This window comes from Paroedura picta, chromosome 11 (genome assembly GCF_049243985.1).
Source record: "Paroedura picta isolate Pp20150507F chromosome 11, Ppicta_v3.0, whole genome shotgun sequence".
Taxonomy (NCBI): Eukaryota; Metazoa; Chordata; class Lepidosauria; order Squamata; family Gekkonidae; genus Paroedura; species Paroedura picta.
In genome coordinates, this window is record NC_135379.1 from 3,880,595 (window position 1) to 3,901,716 (window position 21,122).

General features: G+C 46.7%; 1 protein-coding gene and 1 long non-coding RNA gene across 7 annotated transcripts in view; one reads left to right on the plus strand and one right to left on the minus strand.

Moving 5' to 3' along the window:
* PLCD1 (phospholipase C delta 1) overlaps positions 1–21,122 on the minus strand; it is a 41,719-nt gene that overhangs the window by 17,507 nt on the left and 3,090 nt on the right. The window contains exons 1-3 of one of the 6 annotated variants that reach the window (XM_077302879.1): positions 10,684–10,810; positions 9,998–10,228; positions 203–367 (exon numbers count right to left, since the gene is read on the minus strand). In XM_077302879.1, the coding sequence (XP_077158994.1) occupies positions 203–367; positions 9,998–10,097 (265 nt within the window). In that variant the 5' untranslated portion in view covers positions 10,098–10,228; positions 10,684–10,810. Of the gene's footprint in view, positions 1–202; positions 368–9,997; positions 10,515–10,613; positions 10,629–10,683; positions 10,811–21,122 lie in introns of those variants that run through there. The other 5 variants (XM_077302881.1, XM_077302880.1, XR_013225298.1 and 2 more) reach the window with 5 other exon arrangements.
* Positions 14,676–19,619, plus strand: LOC143820795 (uncharacterized). The gene is made up of 2 exons (XR_013225510.1): positions 14,676–15,258; positions 19,442–19,619. It is a non-coding gene; the product is annotated as an uncharacterized LOC143820795 (long non-coding RNA).

The following is a 21,122-nucleotide window of genomic DNA, read 5'->3' on the forward strand; positions in this document are numbered from 1 at the left end:
CGGCCCTCCAGATGTCCATGGACTACAATTCCCAGGAGCCCCTGCCAGCATTCGCTGGCAGGGGGCTCCTGGGAATTGTAGTCCATGGACATCTGGAGGGCCGCAGTTTGACTACCCCTGCTATAGAGGGTGGGGCTTTCACGGGGTACAATGCACTGAGGACCCTTCCCTGAAGCTGCATGAGGGACAGGCAGACACTTACAGAGCTGCGATTCGGGAGATCTCAGCAACTTCTTGGACTCCTGCCAGATGGTCTTGCAGTCCTCCTGGAGTTTGTAGAAACGTTCTCGCCGCCAGGAGCCCGACTTGATCTTCAGCAGGTGGCTCCCTCTGAGGAGGAACTTGAGGTCCTGGTCATTTTGTAAACCTGGCAATGGGGGAAGAACCACACGAGAAGTCAGGGTGCTCATCTTTGAGATTTCTGCTAATTCTGTGGATGCAACACTAGCAGGTGCAGTTTTTATAGTGTTTGTGTTAAGAATCTCTTAAAATATAATATAAATATGACAGGACCGCCTCTTCTGCTAAGACGCGCAAAGAGTGATGAGGTCATAAGACCAGAACCTATGGAGGGTCCCCGACCACAAAGAGGAGAGACTGGCCTAAACGTGGGTCAGGCAGGGCCTTTTTGGGCTTGGCTCTAGGCGAAAAAGATCAAGGACCTTCAGGACCTTGGAGAGGTCTACAGGCCCTCCATGACAAAGCTGTTCCGCCAGGCCTGTCTATGGTTGAGGCCAGATAGACCCACCAAGGACTGGTCTCACTGCCCACGTTCCAAGAAGATCTGGAATCCCCCCTCCCAAGGGTTTATTAATTGGGTGGACAGAATGCATATATAGGTTGGAATGAATTGCTGGTTTTTAAACTATTGCATGTTTTAACTCATGTCACCCGCCCTGAGCTATCTGGAAGGACAGGATACAAAAAAGAAAGATTACATGATACAGAATAAAGAAAAGAGAGACACTGCAAGTTTCGTTTACAGAACTGTGAATATTAAGCTGACCAAATATATGTCTCCTAGTTTCCCCCCGGAATATCTATTGCTTTTTCCCTCCCAAGTTCAGATTTCTATCATTTACATATCTCCTACCGATCAGTTGTTTCTTCCCATCTCATTTTGTCAATCGATATAGCCTAACATTGGGCTCCATTTTCTATTCTTGCATGGATTTGTTTTCCATAAAATATGTGAGATTTGCCATTGACCTGTACGCCACCAGTTAATTTAACCACTCCTTAAGATCTGGTAAGTATTCCTTTTCAGTAACACTTTTGACTTTCTCTTTGACAGAGAGACATACAATTACTAATTCATCCAAACAGACACATTTACAGCAAGATAACTTACTTATTCTAAGATCAGTTCACAATTAGAAGAGGAAACTTTATTTCCTTTTTAATCTCTACAGATCTCTCTATTGCTAGCGCATGCAGTTTTGCGAAGCTTGCCCTGGAGAGGAAGTGGGGAAAAAAGCAACACGCAAGGAGAGTCCTTGTCTGATTGTGCCTGAACCAGATTTTCAGATAGTTTGGTGTGGGTAGCCACATTGCCCCGCAGTAGAATACCCACATTCGAACCCATAGCCCCCTTAGAAGCAAAACCTAAGCAAGATCCGACAAAAGGAAGCTTTGACTCCTGAAACCGTTTACTTTACTTAGAGAGCCAGTTTGGTGTAGTGGTTAGGAGTGTGGACTTCTAATCTGGCATGCCGGGTTCGATTCTGCGCTCCCCCACATGCAGCCAGCTGTGTGACCTTGGGCTCGCCACGGCACTGATAAAACTGTTCTGACCGGGCAGTGATATCAGGGCTCTCTCAGGCTCACCCACCCCACAGGGTGTCTGTTGTGGGGACAGGAATGGGAAGACAACTGTAAGCCGCTTTGAGCCTCCTTCGGGTAGGGAAAAGCGGCATATAAGAACCAACTCTTCTTCTTCTTCTTCTTCTTTGTAACTTTGATAGTCTCTAAGGGTGTCCCTGCACTTGTAAATAGCTCTGGAGATAAATTTGGGTGGAAGGAGCAGTGTAGCTGCGTGTGATGGATGGGATCTGGGTGGGGATCCTTGGACGTTAACTTGAGCTCCAAAGTTTTATTTCTTTAAAACGTTTCGATGCTGTCTTTCTACAGGGACCCCGGGACGTCCCTTGATACGGCCAACATAGATACAATCAAGACGCTGCAGACAATCCATGCTGTTTCCCTGACTTGAAAGTCCATCCCAGCTGGCTTACCCTCCAGGTCTGGTTGTCAGCTCTGGGTTGGAGAAATACCTGCAGATTTTGGGGTGGAGCCTGGCCAGGGTAGGGTTTGGTGAAAGAAGGGATCTCAGGAGGGTATAATGCCAGAGTCTACCTTCCCAAGCAGCCCTTTTCTCCAGGGAAACAGCTGTAATGGCAGGCAATCTGTAGGGTGCCCTAGCTCTGGAGAAGATAAAAAAACGGTTCCCATATATACCCTGGTTTCCAAGTTTATCGATTCAGGTGGATAGCCGTTAGTCTGAAGCAGCACAACAAAGTTTGAGTCCAGGGCACCTTGAATTCCAACAACGTCTTATTTATAAACTTTCCTGAGCAAGCAAACTTCTTCAGCTACAACCTGCTTTCATGCTTGCCCACGAAAGCTGACGCCTTGAATAAAACTTTTGTCGGTCTTCAAAGGTGCAGCTGGACTCGAACTTTCCTCCACTTTGATATACCCTGATGTCCGAGTTATAACCAGATTTTTAACAAGAACGACACTTCACATCAAGTTAGTAGAACCTGGCTCAGGAGAATATGTCAGGGGATGAGGGAGTTCCCGCATAACGTGAGTTAAAAGTCCTAGAACAAGGTCCTTTTGTGAACTGCCAGTTAGCCCGGCAGTAAAAGGATCTGACCTTGCCTTCTGTTATGTTGCCAAAGGTCTTGTTTTCGAGACATGGGAAGCAGGAAACAGAACAAAGAGACTCTCTGTGTGAACAACCTCTTTGCTGTCCCGAGCGCCATTCTCAAAAGAAATCAGTAGCACTTCCCAAATTCGAATAAGCCTATCTTTGTCACCGCAGTCTTTTAATAGCCAAGTTCTCACACCTTGAATACGCCAGTAAATTTAGCAGTGCATTAAAAGGGAAAAATATAGTAAGAGACGAAAGTTGGAGTCCAGTGGCACCTTTAAGACTGACAAGTTTTATTCTGGGCAGAAGCTTTTGTGTGTGGGCTGGCTTTCTTCAGACACTTACCAAAGAAACCATAGAATCATCATAGAATCATAGAGCTGAAAGGGACCTCCTGGGTCATCTAGTCCAACCCCCTGCACTATGCAGGACACTCACAACCCTCTCGCTCATCCACTGTCACCTGCCACCCCCTTGAGCCTTCACAGAATCAGCCTCTCCGTCAGAGGGCTATCCAGCCTCTGTTTAAAGATTTCCGAAGAAGGAGAACCCGCCACCTCCCGAGGAAGCCTGTTCCACTGAGAAACCACACTGACTGTCAGGAACTTCTTCCGGAGGTTTAGACAGAATTTCTTTTGCATCAATTTCATTCCATTGGTTCTAGTCTGCTCCTCTGGAGCAAGAGAGAACATGTAGAATCATAAAGTATGAAGGGATCCCGTGGGTCATCTAGCCCAACCCCTCCTCAACCCCCTCCCCTGAAGCAGGACACCCACAACCCTATCACTCCTCCACTGTAACCTGCCACCCCCTTGAACCAGAGATCTTTGTGCTCCCTGAGAGCAGCCAATCTCAACGGGGGGGGGGCATATGGGTTGCTTGGGGAACCCTGGCACATTTGGGCTGCAGACTGAAAATAAGAGAAGGGGAGCTGAAAGGGTTTAGTGGGGCTCTGGTAACTGACCCAATGAAATACCCATTTTGTCACATACGACGTTATTAATTGCTAGAAAGCTCAACCTTCATTAAGGGTGAAAAAAAGAAATATAATATAATCTGTTCCTCTGTTTGTGCTTTTATGAATGCATTCCAGGGAAAACCACAAACACTCATCCTTCTTTTGGTCGAACATTCAGGAAATCTCTATAAAACCAGCTCTTCTTTTACATTTTGTTGAATTTCTTTGGCACCTTATTTCTGAGTCAGCTTGACCTCAAATCCTTCCATCCAGTACCTGCAGGTGGTCTGTGACACACTTAGCTTGGCTTTTCCCTGTTAAAACTCTGAATTCTAAAGTTGGAAGGAATCCTTGAGGTCATCTAGTCCACCCCCTGGCTCACACTGCAATCATGGTGCCATCTGGAGAAAGTGAGGGGTGTTGCCCTCTCTCTCCCCACGGGATGCAGACTGCATGTGAGCATTTCTCAGAAATACCTGCATCACTGAATAATCCTCTGGCACTGCATGACGAATGATTCTCATGACAGGCAATTAAATGAGACCATGTCCTAAATATTTGTGCCAAAGGCAAATGTGACCTTGTTGGAGGAAGATAATCTTCTAATGGGACTTTTCTTATGCCCTTCAACCACTCAGCATTGACCGCTACCCACTCTGGCCCAGCCCAGTAAATCTCTTAAATTAATTTCCAGTTTTGTTAACATAAGGACTGCTGTATTTCCCAACCATTCTCTGCCTTCTGGGAGCCCACAAGGTCCCTGCACTGCCAGGAAAGGATCAGCTTCAATACAGCCTTTTATATTTCTCAGGGGGGATATTTTGCAGCTCTCTAGCCCAGTGGCCTCTGGAGTAATAAGATCCACTTTTCACCCAGCAGTGTCTCATCCGGTTAAGCCACCTCAATCAGGTTACATGCCACGGACTTCGAGGTTTCTGTTATATCCTGGAACATCTTTTTTCTTTTCTTTCCCCTGCCTTCTTTCCCCCATTTTTAAAATATTATATGTCCGGAATGGCGATGAATTCCAGCTGCTGGGAAAGTTTACACAGGACGTGTGATATTTCTGCTAATTATTATTATTATTTATTAACTGTATGGCCAGACGATCTTAAGATTGTCTGGCAGCCGGGCAAGAGACATTCAAAGGTGGTTTGCAATTGCCTGCCCTCTTTTCACATCCTTGTTAGGGAAGCCAGTCCCTAGATGGGGCCTGGGAATTCCAGCTCATCTCCAGACTAAAGAGATCAGAGAAAAGGGTTGCTTGGGAGGGTGGACTCCTTAACATTAGACTGAGGCCCCTCCCCACCACAAATCCCACCCCCTCCTGGCTCCACCCCAAAAGTCACCAGGTATTTCCCAACCTAGAACTGGCAACCCTGTATTCCTTCCAAATCCTATTTTGGCTAGTCCTGATAAATTAAAGGCCTGACCAGTATGGTCCAGGCTAGCCTGCTCTGGACAGATCTCAGAAGCTAAGCAGGGTCACTCCTGGTTAATATTTGTACGGGATTCCTGTGAGGGGTCACATCAGTAGGGCCCCAGGACACTGCTTTCCCCCAGGGTCCTAAAATGCTCTTAAGACGGCCCTGCCCCAGTCCCACCCGGGGTCTGCCATCCCTACTTCCTTGTCATATAATCTTCAGCGTATCTAAGAGGGCCTTATCTGTTTTTATAATCTATCATTGTAATGCGGTCGAAATTGCATGCCTATTCAGAAATCAATTCTGGAAAGCGCCTGCAAGAAGAAACTGGTTCTGCTTCTCTCTCAGAGGACTGGATGGAATTCATTTCCTTCCAGATCCCCCCCCCCCAAAACTATACTCAGCTTTTCACGATGCGCAGCGGTGACATAATTCTTTCAAACACTTGCACCCGATCTCTTCGTCCCCGTGAGTCAAAAACGCATCATTCCCAAGGTGACATTCCAAAGGAATCTAGCCTGGCCGTCCTACGCAAGAGTAATGCTTCCTGGTGCTCATGTTCCCCTCGGGTAATTTCATTGCAGGCTTTCTCAAAGAATAAGCAGCTCCTGCTATCAGCGCAAGGATGCCTGAGCGCATTTGGGACCCATGAAAGGCAATCCTTCCTAGAATGGAGTCATGAGGGTGAGAAATGCCACGTGATGTGACACCGACAACAGAGTCATGCCGAAAGCCAGCAGAGTCTCGGAAGACACCGTGAGAGCATCGTGCTTAGAGACTGAAGTGGAGGGAACAGAGCAAACTCAGTCGGCACAAAGAGGCTGGCAACAACAAGAAAAATTAAATCTGGAGAGCCACAGGTTGGCCACCCCTGTTCTAGGGGGTTAAAGTGCGCAAGGAGGGACTCAGCGCACAAGACGGACACAGAGGCTCGGTGCGGACTTTGCCAAATCAAAAAGAGGAGATCGATTTGGGCCTTCAGTTTCCATCCCTGTAGGCTGACCTTGAGTCCCACTTCCCCAGCGGGTCTTGCCCCGTCCACGAACTTCTCCTAGTGACTCCGCGAGTTCTTCCTCGGTGTACTCAATATGAAAGCAGAACGGGGTCATTGTGAACGGGGGCGCTCAGGTCAGTTTCCTTTTCCCCACCGCTTTAAAATCAAAAGTAAAACCTGCCCCTTGCCGGTTTGAAAACAGCTGAGAGATGAACACGTAGCCCAGAAGAAGAAGAAAAATGCTAGCCTCTTCAGAACTTAGCCTTGTCTTTCAGGAAAGACACTGTGGGACAAGAAAAGGGAACTTTCAAACCTACAAACCTTATGGCAATGACTGGGAAGGCTGTACTGTTTTTGCACAGATTGCCACCCTGTCTGATCTTTTTCTCTTTTACATCTGCCACCCCAAGATCCTCTCATTCCATTTTGGGCTCACTTCCCACCCAGAAAGGAAACTGTTATCCTCTTGAACCCCACAGAGATGGAGCCCTAAGATTAGAGTCCAAGAGCACCTTTAAGACCAACAAAGATATATTCAAGGTGTGAGCTTTCGAGTGCAAGCACTCTTCTTCAGACTAATGAACAACCATCATAACAGTGGAAATATAAGGCAAAAGCAAATTATGGTAAATTATTAAAATGTGTCACAGGATCCTAAGATGTGAGTGAGTAGAGAAAACCCTAATTTTCCCCTAATAAGTGATGTTGTTTAATAACTCAGGAGATGGTGTATCACCTTTGATCCTGGAATTATCCAGTAGCTCCGAAAATCATCCCCAAGGAAGTAAAATAAAGGCCAATGTTTGTAAAATAAATCCTTTCCGCAGAAAACAACAGAAATCAGCTGGGAATGTTCTCGTGAGCTAGCAGAAAACAAAATTATCCTTGCAAAGGAGCTCCAAGGAAAAAATTCTTGGCAGTGCTAATTTGGATAATTGGAAAGGACATCAAAGGAGTGTGAAAAAATAACGGCAAAGAATTTCCTATATGTCCCTGGAGTCACTAGAGATGAGGCAAATCTATCTCACCTAAGGTTGCCAGCCACCAAGAAGGCCCAGAGCTATCTTAGAATAATCACTGTGCCACACTGACTCTCTTTTTGTATATTTGCTGTACAGATTTTAGGGGATTTTTTTGCAGATTCTTACTTCCTAAATTCCAGGGTTAAGACCTCAGATTGCTGTTGGAGGTCAGAGCTAAGCAGGGTGGGTTTTTTTAAAAAAAATAGAGGTCACCCACAGAGGGATTCCCCACCCGACACATAAAATCCAGGAACAGTTTTGCTGTATTTTATTTATGCATTTGTCAAGATTCACTTCCCAAGGTACAGGCTAGTTCTCATAGCAATCCGCTGCAAATATTGACAAAGCACAGCTATAAAAATTGCCATAGTCCAAGGATAAAGAACAACTACACAGAGATGGAATAAAAGATTGCCAAGGGGACTGGGACAATCTCCCGTTGCATGCCAACTATCTCACATCTGCACATACAACGCGCATAAAACTAGCAAGGGAGGGTCCCAGAAAGACTGGGAGAAAGGGTGTCATGATCTCTGAAGCCAATAAGTTCAATTCTTCCTGACATTCTCATTCTGATTGTGATGAGAGAAATTAACCCAAGAGCTTTTTTGAATCATTTAGAATTATAGAATAATAGAGCTGGAAGGGACCTCCTGGGTCATCTAGTCCAACCCCCTGCACTAGGCAGGACACTCACAACCCTCTCGCTCATCCACTGTCACCTGCCACCCCTTGAACCTTCACAGAATCATTGTTGACCTCCACATAGAATCCTAGAATAACAGAGTTGGAAGGGACATCATGGGTCATCTAGTCCAACCCCCTGCACTATGCAGGGCATCCAAATGGATCAGACCCCACATGACTCTCATCTGCATTGTTGAAATATCTGGGGATATGGCTAAGCAAGACCCTTTTCTCCTCGTCATCGAGAGATGACAGGGTGAGCTTTCGAGGCGTCTGATTCACACACCGAAGTGAATCTGGGGTCCTGGGGTCCTCTCATTGAGGCAACACTTTCCCCAAAGTAACAGGGATTCTTAATCTCTAGTAGTTCTCAACCTGGAGTTGGCAACTCGATCTGGGCCAGCAGCCTACCCGCAAATGGCCCCGTAAATTCAAAGGCTGACCCACCCTGGCCGTTTCTTCTCTACTGTCAACATTTTGGCTGCAACTTCCTTGAAATCTACATGTTCATCTTTCACCTCCTAATCATACCTTTCCTTTAACAAACTCAGGATGGAGGAAAAGGGTTTCCATGCCTCCTGTTCTATTCTGTTACAACAACCCTGCGAGGGAGGTTAGGCTGAGAAGGTGAGACTGGGCCAAAATCACCCCCTGCGTCTGGGACAGAAACCTACTTGTTAAAAAACCCATGGAAATCTGTAGAGCCAGTCAGAGTCCCTTTATTCCTTCTGCTCCATGAGAATTGGTAAAGTGAGCCATTCTTTCAACGTTTATTGATTAAATGTGTTGTAGCCCCCTTTTCCAGATAGGCTTTCCAGTCTCCAGGTGGGGAAACGAGGGAGAACAGCCCAACGGTAAGGTTTGAAAAATAGGCCAAAACCATTTGAGGCAAAGAAAATATAAGAATCGACTTTTAATCCATCTTCTAAACATGGACCATATAAAGGCAGCCTTTCTCAATTTTTTTTTACCATTGAGAAGCCCCTGAAACATTATTCCAACTTCAAGAAACCCCAGAAGTGGCACAAATCGTGCAGAATATGGCTGGGAAGCATCGCTGTGGACACGCCCACCCAGGGAATCCCTCCCCTTCTCACCCCCTCCAGGCCCCTCATTGGCCATTTGGGGTGAGGGGTTGAGAACATATATGGTCATATCATCCGATAAATTTTTAACAATTAAAAAAATTAAAATGAATTAACTTCCACTTGGAATTAAAGTCCTCGTCTGGATTTCTATCTCACCTGCTCTTCTATAGAGAACACTGCTTGATAGGGTCCCTAGGATATTACTCCCCCCCCACACACAAATCTCCAGGAATCTCCCGGCCCAGAGTTGGCAACCTTATTCCCTTGGCAAATAATACTAAATAATAAATCCAAAACATAAGGATACTTTATAAAGAGACACTATATTATTATTTAATAGGCATTAGTACAAATCCAACGTTCAAATCTGGCACACACCCCCCCAACTGCTGAAAAATAACAGCACAAGTCAAGCCCTAAGTCTAGCCGCGCTTACTCCAAAGTTATCCCACTGCCTTCGACAGCTCTTACTTTACACGGCAGACTTGGCAGAACCATAAACCTGTTGCGAGAACAAGAGATCCGCAACAACAGAAAGCAGGAAACGCACATTTCCTGGCATCCTGCCCTCCCTTCCCCAGAGCATGAAAAATTACTTTTCTGACCACACCAACCAACTGCATCAACAGATTTCAGGAAACAAACCACAGCGTTTCCCTTCTCAAACGCTCTCTCAGCCTCCCAGGCTTCGAAATAAAAGCCAAACGCAATCTCTAAATAGGTCGCCCAAAAGACAAAAGAAAACAGGCTCTCTTCGGTTCAGTCACTCCAACATCGGGCAGGTGCTTAGGAGGAAGAGAGAAAAGCCCTTTGGAGCCTCACTTGGCTTCAAAATAACTTTTGGGTTTGCTTTAGGATAGGGTGGAGATTGGAACATCCGCCTCTGCCCGGGGACAGTTGCCAAAAACCCGTCCACGGAGGGCATCGGCTAGCACCGGCCCCTGCTTACCCAGGCGTTTGCCGTTCAAAGCTGCGACTTTCCGGCTCTCTTCCAGCAGGAGAATCTCCTGAGACTTGCTGAGCTTGGGGGCTCTCGTAAAGCACTGCATGGTCCTCTAAGAGAGGCACTCCGGTTGGAATGGGCATCAGGGACGGTCTTCAGGTCTCCCGGTCACCCCCAGGATCCCGCAAACACCTTGCTGTTCCACCGGGACGAGGAAAAAGAAAAGAGTTCCAGAGACTGGAGACGAAAGAAGAAGAGAAGGACGAGGAGGAGGTGTCTGGCTTCGCCTGTCTTCCAAGGTACGGCTGTGAGGTTTTGGCAAGCACTTGCTCCCGCACACTGGCCGGCAGTGACAGGTGGATACACTAAAGACTGGCAGGGAAGTGAGACTGCGCTCGCAGGAGACCAATCCCCAGGCCAGGGAGGGACAACATTCCCCGCAATTAAGGCGATAATGACCTCCTCGTGCCTCAGCAAGCCAGCAGAAGGGAATGCAGGGGATGGCTCCAGTGCCTTTCCCTGCAGTCCCCTCGCCTGGAGTCTTAATTGCTGGCGAAATTAGAACCAGGAAAGTGAATGCGTGTGACCACCCCCCTCTGGGCAGGGCGGGGATTGTGCTCACCCCAATTACAGGAGAGTGGAAACGGAAGGGGCCAGCGATGACCACTTTCCATGTTGCGCTGAACACTCACGTGCTCCTTCGACCTTTCTGTTAACAAGCTCAGGATGGAGGGCCAGGTTTTCTATTCTGTTATATTCCAAACTGTGGCTCTCCAGATGTCCATGGACTATAGTTCCCATGAGCCCCCTGCCATGGACATCTGGAGAGCCACAATTTGGCCACTCCTCCTATTCTATTCTATTCTATTCTATTCTATTCTATTCTATTCTATTCTATTCTATTCTATTCTATTCTATTCTATTCTATTCTATTCTATTCTATTCTATCACCTGCACGCTCCATCTGAAGAAGTGTGCCTGTACACAGCAGCTTATACCCACAATTAATTTTTGTTGGTCTTAAATTTAAAGGTGCCACTGGATTCAAACTCTGATCTGCTGCACGCCAGCTGGAGACCCACCTGAATCTAACCCAGCCTTTTCCAACTTTTTTAGCATTGAGAACCCCCCTGAAACAGGATTCCAGAAGCCCCCAAAGGGGTGTCCACACCCACCTGGAGTCCCTCTCCTTCCCACCCCCTCCAGGCCCAGCACTGACCATTTGGGGAGGGGGAGGCAGGTGACGTGACCATATATGCTCCTCTCAAGCATGGAGGCGTCTTTATAGCTTCTTTGTACCAGAGTCCCTAAACATTGTTTCTCGCTTTTGTTTCCAGATTCCAGCTTTTCTGTTCTTGTCTGGCCCAATTAGACGTGCATCACAGAGAAACCTGGGTGGGAAGGTATTCTTGGGCCCTTCGGGATCTCACAGAGTCCCCAAGTGGGCCTGGGATCCATGGGAATTATAGCTCATCTCCAGGCAACAGATCATTTCCCCCGAAGAAAATGGCTGCTTTGGAGGGCGGAGTCCATAGCGTTATATGCCACGGAGGTCCCTCCCTGCCCCAAATCCCGCCCACTCTTGGCTCCACCCTTCCCCAACCAGAACTGGCAGCCATACTTCCAGAGATGCCTGTCTCTATTGCTGATCTCTCCATCGATAAGTTGCCAACTAAGTTCAACATTCACAGTTTGAAAACCACCCTCTAAAATAGGATCTCCCCACCTTTGCAATTCCAACACAGCATGGTAGGAGCCGTCACAAAATGGCGGCCACAGGAGGCGGAGCCAGCCCCCCCAAATTACCATAGCTTTAGTTCAGTTGCACATTGGTAGCAGCTTCCATCAACGCAACATTTTTTTAAAAATCTGCACTGCCCATCAAATCTCCAACATCCATTAAGAAGTTTTGCTGGACAAAAGGTCCAATTTAGTCCCACCCGCTTCAGAAAAACATTTGGCGGGGGCCAGAACATCTGTCAGGGGGCGGCATGGACTCTAGACCAGAGAAAGGAATCCAGTGTGACAAAGCTTGTGGCTTATTGGTGGGTTAGTCCTGCCTGTTGGCACGGTTGGAAAGTGGCTATGTCAGTTTAGGTCACTGCTAACTGTGACTCACTGCTCATTGGACATGTGTGACATTCTGTGTTCGGATGCCTCAGTGCTTTGGGGTGACGTCCCGTGGCGCATCATGATCACATGACGTGGCACATGCGTGCACAAAGACGATGAATCCCGTGTTGCGGGACTTACCTATCTCTTGACTCATCGCTCAACCACCTTAGGAGTTTGATACTGATGCTTCAACTTATGAATCAGCTGACGTGAACTTATGAATCAGTGATCCCAGGGTCATTAGTCAAGAAAAGGAGACATTCTGCTGCAATTTTGTCCTTTCTTTAAAAACAAAAACAAAACAGAATAATGTGTGCCTTAGGTCAGGGGTAGTCAACCTGTGGTCCTCCACATGTTCATGGACTACAATTCCCATGAGCCCCTGCCAGCTTTTGGAGGACCACATCTGGAGGACCACAGGTTGACTACCCCTGCCTTAGGTTATAGATCACTAGCTGTTGGTTCATAAGCTAGCATGGAAGGCCTCAAATTTAACAGCTGGCTCTAAGAACTACTTTAGAAGGAGTCATTCCGAACAGCCACTACATGCTTAATAAAACTCTTGGCCTGGGGCAAAGGACGCTTGATCCTGACCTGGATGGCCCCAGCTTGCCCTATCTCATTGCACCTCGAAGGTTAAGCAAACCAGAGAATTCAAAATTTCCATGCCACGACTGAGAAGGCTCTTTTACCAGGTTGCGGACCCCCAAATCTTGAAATAGGGCCATACCAGTTAGGTAAGTTCATAAGGCAGGGGTAGTCAAACTGCGGCCCTCCAGATGTCCATGGACTACAATTCCCATGAGCCCCTGCCAGCATTAGCTGGCAGGGGCTCATGGGAATTGTAGTCCACGGACATCTGGAGGGCCACAGTCTGACTACCCCTGTCATAAGGGAATACTAAGAGGTCCTTGGCCTCAAGCCATATAGGTAGGGATGCCAGCCTCCAGGTGGGGCCGGGGGATCTGGAATTGCAGCTGGTGGGTCTACATATGAGGCTTTAAATGTTGCAGTTCCCTGTCGGGGAATCTCTGGGGATTTTGGGATGGGAGCCTGGTGAGGGCAGGCTTTGGGGAGGGACCTCACTGGGGTCCTGTGCCTTACAGTCCCCTCCAAAGCAGCTCATTTGTCTAGGGGGGCTGGACCTCTGTTGTAATTCCAGATCTCTATCGCTTACCTGAAGGTTGGCGACCCTAGAGGGAATATATGGTTCCCACCATCCTGAGGCCAATTTTGGAGAGGAGCAGTTTAGAAATCCCAAAACAAACAAGCAAACGAATACAATTGTATCCTCCCAACAGCCCTGTGAGGTAGGCTGAATAAGGATAACTGCTTAACCAAGTTTACCCAATGAGTTTTAGGTCCACAGGAGAAAGTAAATCCAGACCACAATCCTACTTAAGGCTTAAGGGGGTGGCAGGTGACAGTGGATGAGCGAGGGGGTTGTGAGTGTCCTGCATAGTGCAGGGGGTTGGACTAGATGACCCAGGAGGTCCCTTCCAACTCTGTGATTCTATGATTCTACACCATGATAGGCTCCCGTGGGTGGTAATTTCTGGAGAAATTCTAGGATTCAGAGCATTTCTAGGGAAATCCCACATTCTTGAGAAAAGCAAACTTCCCAATCTGCATCATCCTATTTGTGCCATCCAGTTGTCGCTCCCTGGCTTTGTCTCTTAAACATCAAGTTCCACCTTGTGGCAGCATTGAGTGTTAACAAGGCACATGTCCCGTTCTTGCGTCCGCAAACACAAACATACGAAAGCGCACACTTCGGAGATTTCTATATTTTACGGATTCCCACCTCCCGCCCTGCAAGAGAGAGAGGGAGTTAACTTTAGAATATTAAGGCCCTTCTCCTGTTCTATAATCACGTTCTTGCCTTTTACTGATGTTTTATAATCTGAGTTCTGAATAGTTTAAACTGAGCTATGAAATAGTCGGATTTATTCCTTGCTGTTTTTGTCAGGTTTTTAAAATCTCCTGATTTTTGACCGGCTTTTTCTTCTTTGGGGCTTTTGGAAATTTTATTACACACTATCTTGGTAGATATCCCCCTGCCCCCCTTTCAGGGTTTCAGGGTAGATTTCAGTTCAGTTTTGCCTCTTGTAAGACTGTGCTGGAGTCACAATAAAGAGCTGACTGACCTCCCAGTGGTCCTGACTTCCTTCGAACCCACAAATTTAATACAATTTTTAAAAAATAAAAACAAAATCCTCCTATTAATCTTGAATGGCTTCTATTGCATATTAGTAAGCTCCGTAGCCCACCTTTCCCTGGCTAACTGGGTATCTTTTAAAAAAAGAATTCTAGATATAGGGAGGCTAGTTTGAAGTCCCCAGTTCTTAAATTGTTGTTGTGGGGTTTTTATACCATGCTTTTCACTACCCAAAAGAGTCCCAAAGTGGCTTACACACTTTTTTTTACTCCCCCTCCCCGCAACAGACACCCTGTGTGGTAGGTGGGGCTGAGAGAGCTCTAAGAGAACTGCTCTGCAAGAACAGCCCGAAGAGAACAGTCTTGACTTCTCTTGCCTTGAAAATCCTACAGGGCTGCCATAAGAAAGAAAGAAAGAAAGAAAGAAAGAAAGAAAGAAAGAAAGAAAGAAAGAAAGAAAGAAAGAAAGAAAGAAAGAAAGAAAGAAAGAAAGAAAGAAAGAAAGAAAGAAAGCTCTTTACTTGGATGGGAGACCACCAAGGAAGGCTCTGCAGAAGAAGTCAATAGCAAACCAGTCCTGCTTCTCCCTTGCCTTGGAAGCCCCTTGCTGGGGTCACCTTAAGTCAGTTGTGATATACTGGGTGATGCTCCTAGTTTTGGTTTTCAAGTTCACTGTTATTTTTGCTGAACAAGACAAAAGATCGTCTGCTCAGCACTGCGTAACTGAGATGCCCTGGAATCTGCCTGCCGCACTCAGACAATGATGGGAAAGTGAAATGGGAAGCCTATTTGAATTCCTTGAGCACAAAGAGGGGCTTTCGTTTTGCGCTGCGGCTTCTGGACATGACCTGGACAGAAAGAGCGATTCAGCTCCCTTCAGTTTTTCTTCCGCTCAAATACCTGCGGACATCGCCGAAGAAGAAGTGTAACTAGATGAGAAGAGGAAAAATACAGACATTAAGCTGTTTTCTCTTCCCCATTGATGATTCTTGAAGGTTAGAATGTCCCTCACTTCTGCTGGGATATTCTGGGAATCAAAGGCACACTTTTGCATAGAGTTGGGTTGGGAAATACCTGGAGGAGAAGCGTTTTTATACCTTGCTTTTCACTACACAAAGGAGTCTCAAAGCAGCTTACGATAGCCTTCCCTTCCTCTCCCCACAACGGACCCCCTGTGAGGGAGATGGGGCTGAGAGAGCCCTAGCAGAACTGCTGATTTCAGAAAAGGATTCTTCCTGAGAACCTAATGTTGAATCAGTGTCCACAAGCTTAACGAGTATCAAACTTCTGGCGCACAGCGCATTAGGTTCTGAGGAAACATCTTTTTCTGAAAACAGCTAATACCGGATGCTGTTCAACATTTTATTTAACTTTTGAGAATGCATGCTTAATTTCTGAGCACAATGTCATCCTGTAGTTCTTTTTTGGAACAGATAAGACACGCCTACGTGAGTCACTACTAGCTTCTTTTTGCAACAGACTTTGACTCTACTGTTCAAATCCCTGCTTGGCCACCGAGCTCAGTAGATGGCTTGGTGTAGCGGTTAGGAGTGCAGACTTCTAATCTGGTGAGCTGGGTTTGATTCTGTGCTTCCCCAAATGCAACCAGCTGGGTGACCTTGGGCTTGCCACGGCACTGATAAAGCTGTTCTGTTGTTGTTGTTGTTGTTATGTGCGAAGTCGTGTCCGACCCATCGCGACCCCATGGACAATGATCCTCCAGGCCTTCCTGTCCTCTACCATTCCCCGGAGTCCATTTAAGTTTGCACCTACTGCTTCAGTGACTCCATCCAGCCACCTCATTCTCTGTCGCCCCCTTCTTCTTTTGCCCTCGATCGCTCCCAGCATTAGGCTCTTCTCCAGGGAGTCCTTCCTTCTCATGAGGTGGCCAAAATATTTGAGTTTCATCTTCAGGATCTGGCCTTCTAAAGAGCAGTCAGGGCTGATCTCCTCTAGGACTGACCGGTTTGTTCGCCTTGCAGTCCAAGGGACTCGCAAGAGTCTTCTCCAGCACCAGAGTTCAAAAGCCTCAATTCTTTGACGCTCGGCCTTCCTTATGGTCCAACTTTCGCAGCCATACATTGCAACTGGGAAGACCATAGCCTTGACTAAACGCACTTTTGTTGGCAGGGTGATGTCTCTGCTTTTTAGGATGCTGTCTAGATTTGCCATAGCTTTCCTCCCCAGGAGCAAGCGTCTTTTAATTTCTTTGCTGCAGTCCCCATCTGCAGTGATCTTGGAGCCCAGGAAAATAAAATCTGTCACTATCTCCATTTCTTCCCCTTCTATTTGCCAGGAATTGAGAGGGCCGGATGCCATGATCTTTGTTTTCTTGATGTTGAGTTTCAAGCCAACTTTCGCACTCTCCTCCTTCACCCGCATCAACAGGCTCTTTAGTTCCTCTTCACTTTCTGCCATTAGAGTGGTATCATCTGCATATCTGAGGTTGTTGATATTTCTCCCTGCAATCTTGATCCCAATTTGTGACTCCTCTAATCCCGCATTTCTCATGATGTGCTCTGCATACAAGTTAAATAGGCAAGGCGACAGTATACAGCCTTGCCGAACTCCTTTCTCAATTTTGAGCCAGTCAGTGATTCCATGTTCAGTTCTCACTGTTGCTTCTTGACCTGCATATAAATTTCTCAAGAGACAAATAAGATGCTCTGGTATTCCCATCTCTTTAAGAACTTGCCACAATTTGTTGTGCTCCACACAATCAAAGGCTTTAGCATAGTCAATGAAGCAGAAGTAGACGTTCTTCTGGTACTCCCTAGCTTTCTCCATGATCCAGCGTATGTTGGCAATTTGATCTCTAGTTCCTCTGCCTCTTCGAAATCCTGCCTGTACTTCTGGAAGTTCTCGGTCCACATATTGCTGGAGCCTAGCTTGTAGGATTTTGAGCATAACTTTGCTAGCATGAGAAATTAGTGCAATGGTGCGGTAGTTTGAACATTCTTTGGCATTGCCCTTCTTTGGGATTGGAATGTAAACTGACCTTTTCCAATCCTGTGGCCATTGTTGAGTTTTCCAAATTTGCTGGCATATTGAGTGTAGCACTTTTACTGCATCGTCCTTTAAGATTTTGAATAGTTCAACTGGAATGCTGTCACTACCACTAGCTTTATTGTTGCTCAGACTTCCTAAGGCCCATTTGACTTCACATTCCAGGATGTCTGGCTCCAGGTCAGTAACTACCCCATTGTGGTCATCAGGGATGTTAAGCTCGCTCTTGTATAGTTCTTCTGTATAATTTTGCCACCTTTGTTTAATCTCTTCTGCTTCTGTGAGGTCCCTACCATTTTGGTCCCTTATCATACCCATCTTTGCATGAAACGTTCTCTTCATATCTCCAATTTTCTTGAAAAGATCTCTGGTCCTCCCGATTCTATTGTTTTCTTCTATTTGTTTGCACTGTTCATTTAAGAAGGCATTCTTATCTCTTCTAGCTTTTCTCTGGAATTCTGCATTCAATTGGGTGTATCTTTCTCTTTCTCCCTTGCCTTTCACTTCCCTTCTCTCCTTAGCTATTTGTAAAGCTTCCTCAGACAGCCATTTTGATTTCTTGCATTTCTTTTTCTTTGGGATGGTTTTAGTTGCTACCTCTTGTACAATGTTGCGAACCTCCGTCCATAGTTCTTCAGGCACTCTGTCTATCAGATCTAATTCCTTAAATCTATTTGTCACCTCCACTGTGTATTCGTCGGGGATATGATTTAGTTCATACCTGAGTGGCCTAGTGCTTTTCCCTACTTTCTTCAATTTAAGCCTAAATTTTGCAACAAGAAGCTCATGATCTGAACCACAATCAGCTCCTGGTCTTGTTTTTATTGACTGGATAGAACTTTTCCATCTTTGGCTGCAGAGCACATAGTCAATCTGATTTCTGTGTTGACCGTCTGGTGATGTCCATGTGTAGAGTCGTCTCTTGGGTTGCTGGAAAAGAGTGTTTGCTATGACCATTGTATTCTCTTGACAAAATTCTACCAGCCTGTGCCCTGCTTCATTTTGTACTCCAAGGCCAAACTTGCCAGTTATCCCGGTTATCTTTTGGCTTCCTACTTTAGCATTCCAATCCCCCATGATGATAAGCACATCATTTTTGGGCGTTGCTTCTAGAAGGTGTTGTAGGGCTTCATAGAACTGATCAACTTCATCCTCTTCAGCAGCAGTGGTTGGGGCGTAGACCTGGATCACTGTGATGTTGAATGGTTTGCCTTGGATTCGAACTGAGATCATTCTGTCATTTTGGGGATTGTATCCCAAGACTGCTTTTCCTACTCTCTTATTGATTATGAAGGCTACTCCATTTCTTCTGCGAGATTCTTGTCCACAGTAGTATACCTGATGGTCATCTGAATTAAATTCACCCATTCCTGTCCATTTTAGTTCACTGATTCCTAAAATGTCGATGTTCAGTCTTCTCATTTCTTGTTTAACCACGTCCAGCTTGCCTTGATTCATGGATCTGACGTTCCAGGTTCCTATGGAATAAAAATCTTTACAGCATCGGACTGTCTTTTCGCCACCAGTTACTTCCACAACTGAGCGTCCTTTCGGCTTTGGCCCAGCCGCTTCATTCATTCTGGCGCTACTCGTACTAGCCGTCTGCTCATCCCCAGTAGCATATTGGACACCTTCCGACCTGAGGGGCTCATCTTCCAGCGTCATATCGTTATGCCTATTGGAACTGTCCATAGAGTTTTCATGGCAAAGATACTGGAGTGGTTTGCCATTTCCTTCTCCAGTGGATCACCTTTTGTCAGAGCTCTCAGCTATGACCTGTCCGTCTTGGGTGGCCCTGCACGGTATAGCTCATAGCTTCACTGAACTACGCAAGCCCCCTTGCCACAACAAGGCAGCGATCCTTGAAGGGGGAAAGCTGTTCTGACCGAGCATTAATCTCAGGGCTCTCTCAGCCTCACCTACCTCACAGGGTGTCTGTCGTGGGGAGAGGAAAGGAAGGCGAATGTAAGCTGCTTTGAGACTCCTTCAGGTAGAGAAAAGCGGCATATAAGAGCCAACCCTTCTTCTTTCTTTGCTCGTAACCTACCTCACAGGGTTGTTGTAAGGGCAAAATGACAGGAGAGAAGAGCCCTACCTAGGTATTCCTAGAGGACGATTGAGACAAAAAAAAATATGCTCGACAGAGCACTGAAATGCAATTTGTCTCTGTAGTCTGTTTCCTAGGCTAATAACCTGGGTCAGTCCTGAGATCGAGAGAAGTACCATCTTGTTCTCTTTGAAAGACGCATGCCAGGGCAGACAACGAGGAGGCCCGATGACGCAGGACTCATATTTGGAAAATTATTGGCAGCGGAAACTAGCAATTAAAGGCGGAGGTAATGCAATCACACCTGTCGGGTTTCGATGTGCTTAGGCTGCAGTTGTGTGGAGGATTTCCTGAAGTGCATGGCCAGTGTGGCTGCCGTGGGCGATTGAAAACTGACCCAGCCTCCTCTTGAAATGAACAGGCTCAGGGCCAGAGCCCAACGAAGGGACAGAAGGAAACTCAGCAAGGATCTGATAGAGGGTGGCTGGCCCCAGCTTGGGATATACCTATAGGTTTTAGGGGCAGAGTTTGAGGACGGGCGGGGCTTCAATGGGGCAGGATGTCATTTGGCCCGCCTTCCAAAGCAGCCATTTTCTCCTGGTGAACTGGTCTCTCTCCCCCAGAGACCAGTTCTAATCCCAGGGGGGTCACCAGCAGCCACCACCTGGCGATTGGCAACTCTATGCCCTGGCCTTTAGCCCACCTGTGCAATCAAAACAAAATGTTCATCTAGGGATGCCAGCCTCTGGGTGAGACCTGGGATTCCCCTGGAATTCCAGCTCATCTCCAGACGACAGTCTCCCCGGAAGAAGAGGCTGCTGTGGAGGGTGGCATAAGACTCCACTGAGGTCCCCCCTGCACCACACTCCTGGCTCTCCACCCTTAACGTCTCCAGGTATTTCCTCGCCCAAAGCTGCACAGCCTGCTCCATGGCGTAAGCCCTGTGGTTTCTGTGTGCAAATTGCATCTCCTGTATCTCCACGGGGCTCTATGCTTCACCTGGTGCCTCTCTTATGGCGTTCCGTGGTAACCGGACAGGCCATTTCTCTGCCCACGTGCCAAGGTTCTGGCCTGGGCTTTCAAAACCGTCCCTTCCAGCGGAATCAGTATTTCGAGTTCAGCCTGTTTAGGCAGCCCGGTTTCTTGCAGGTGAGTCCACACCCAGCCTGCACCTGAGGGGGAAATGACTCGTGTTCGGGGTTATACGTTTGAAAACAAATAGGTAACACAGGAGAGACCCCCTCGAGGGATGCCGGCCGGAGATTTAATCTAATTGCATGGGCCAGGCGAAGATCTTATCTCTTTTGATTCAAATGACTAGCCGTGTTGGTCTGAAGTAGCACAATAAAATCAGAGTCCAGGAGCACCTTTAAGACCAACAAAGATTTATTCAGGGCGTGAGCTTTCGAGTGCAAGCACTCGAAAGCTCACGCCTTGAATAAATCTTTGTTGGTCTTAAAGGTGCTCCTGGACTCTGATTTTATCTCTTTTGAGTCACTGAAAATCTGCATGTCAGACAGCAGGGGAAAGAATACATGAGAGAGAAGGGACAGGATAGAAAGTTTGATTGCACTAGAAAAGCATCTCGATTTTTGAAATGACATCACAGGCACCCAAATCCAATAGATGTTGCCTCCAATGTTATTCCTCGTGTGTTGGGGCTGAAACCCCCTGTTTTAAAAGGCCAGGTTTGTTGTTTGGCATTAAACGACCGATTAGCAACACAGAGCGTGGAAAAGATTATAAATTTTTTGCATGCAAATTAGCAGAGAGAGCATACATTTTCTTATAAAGGTCTCCAATGCA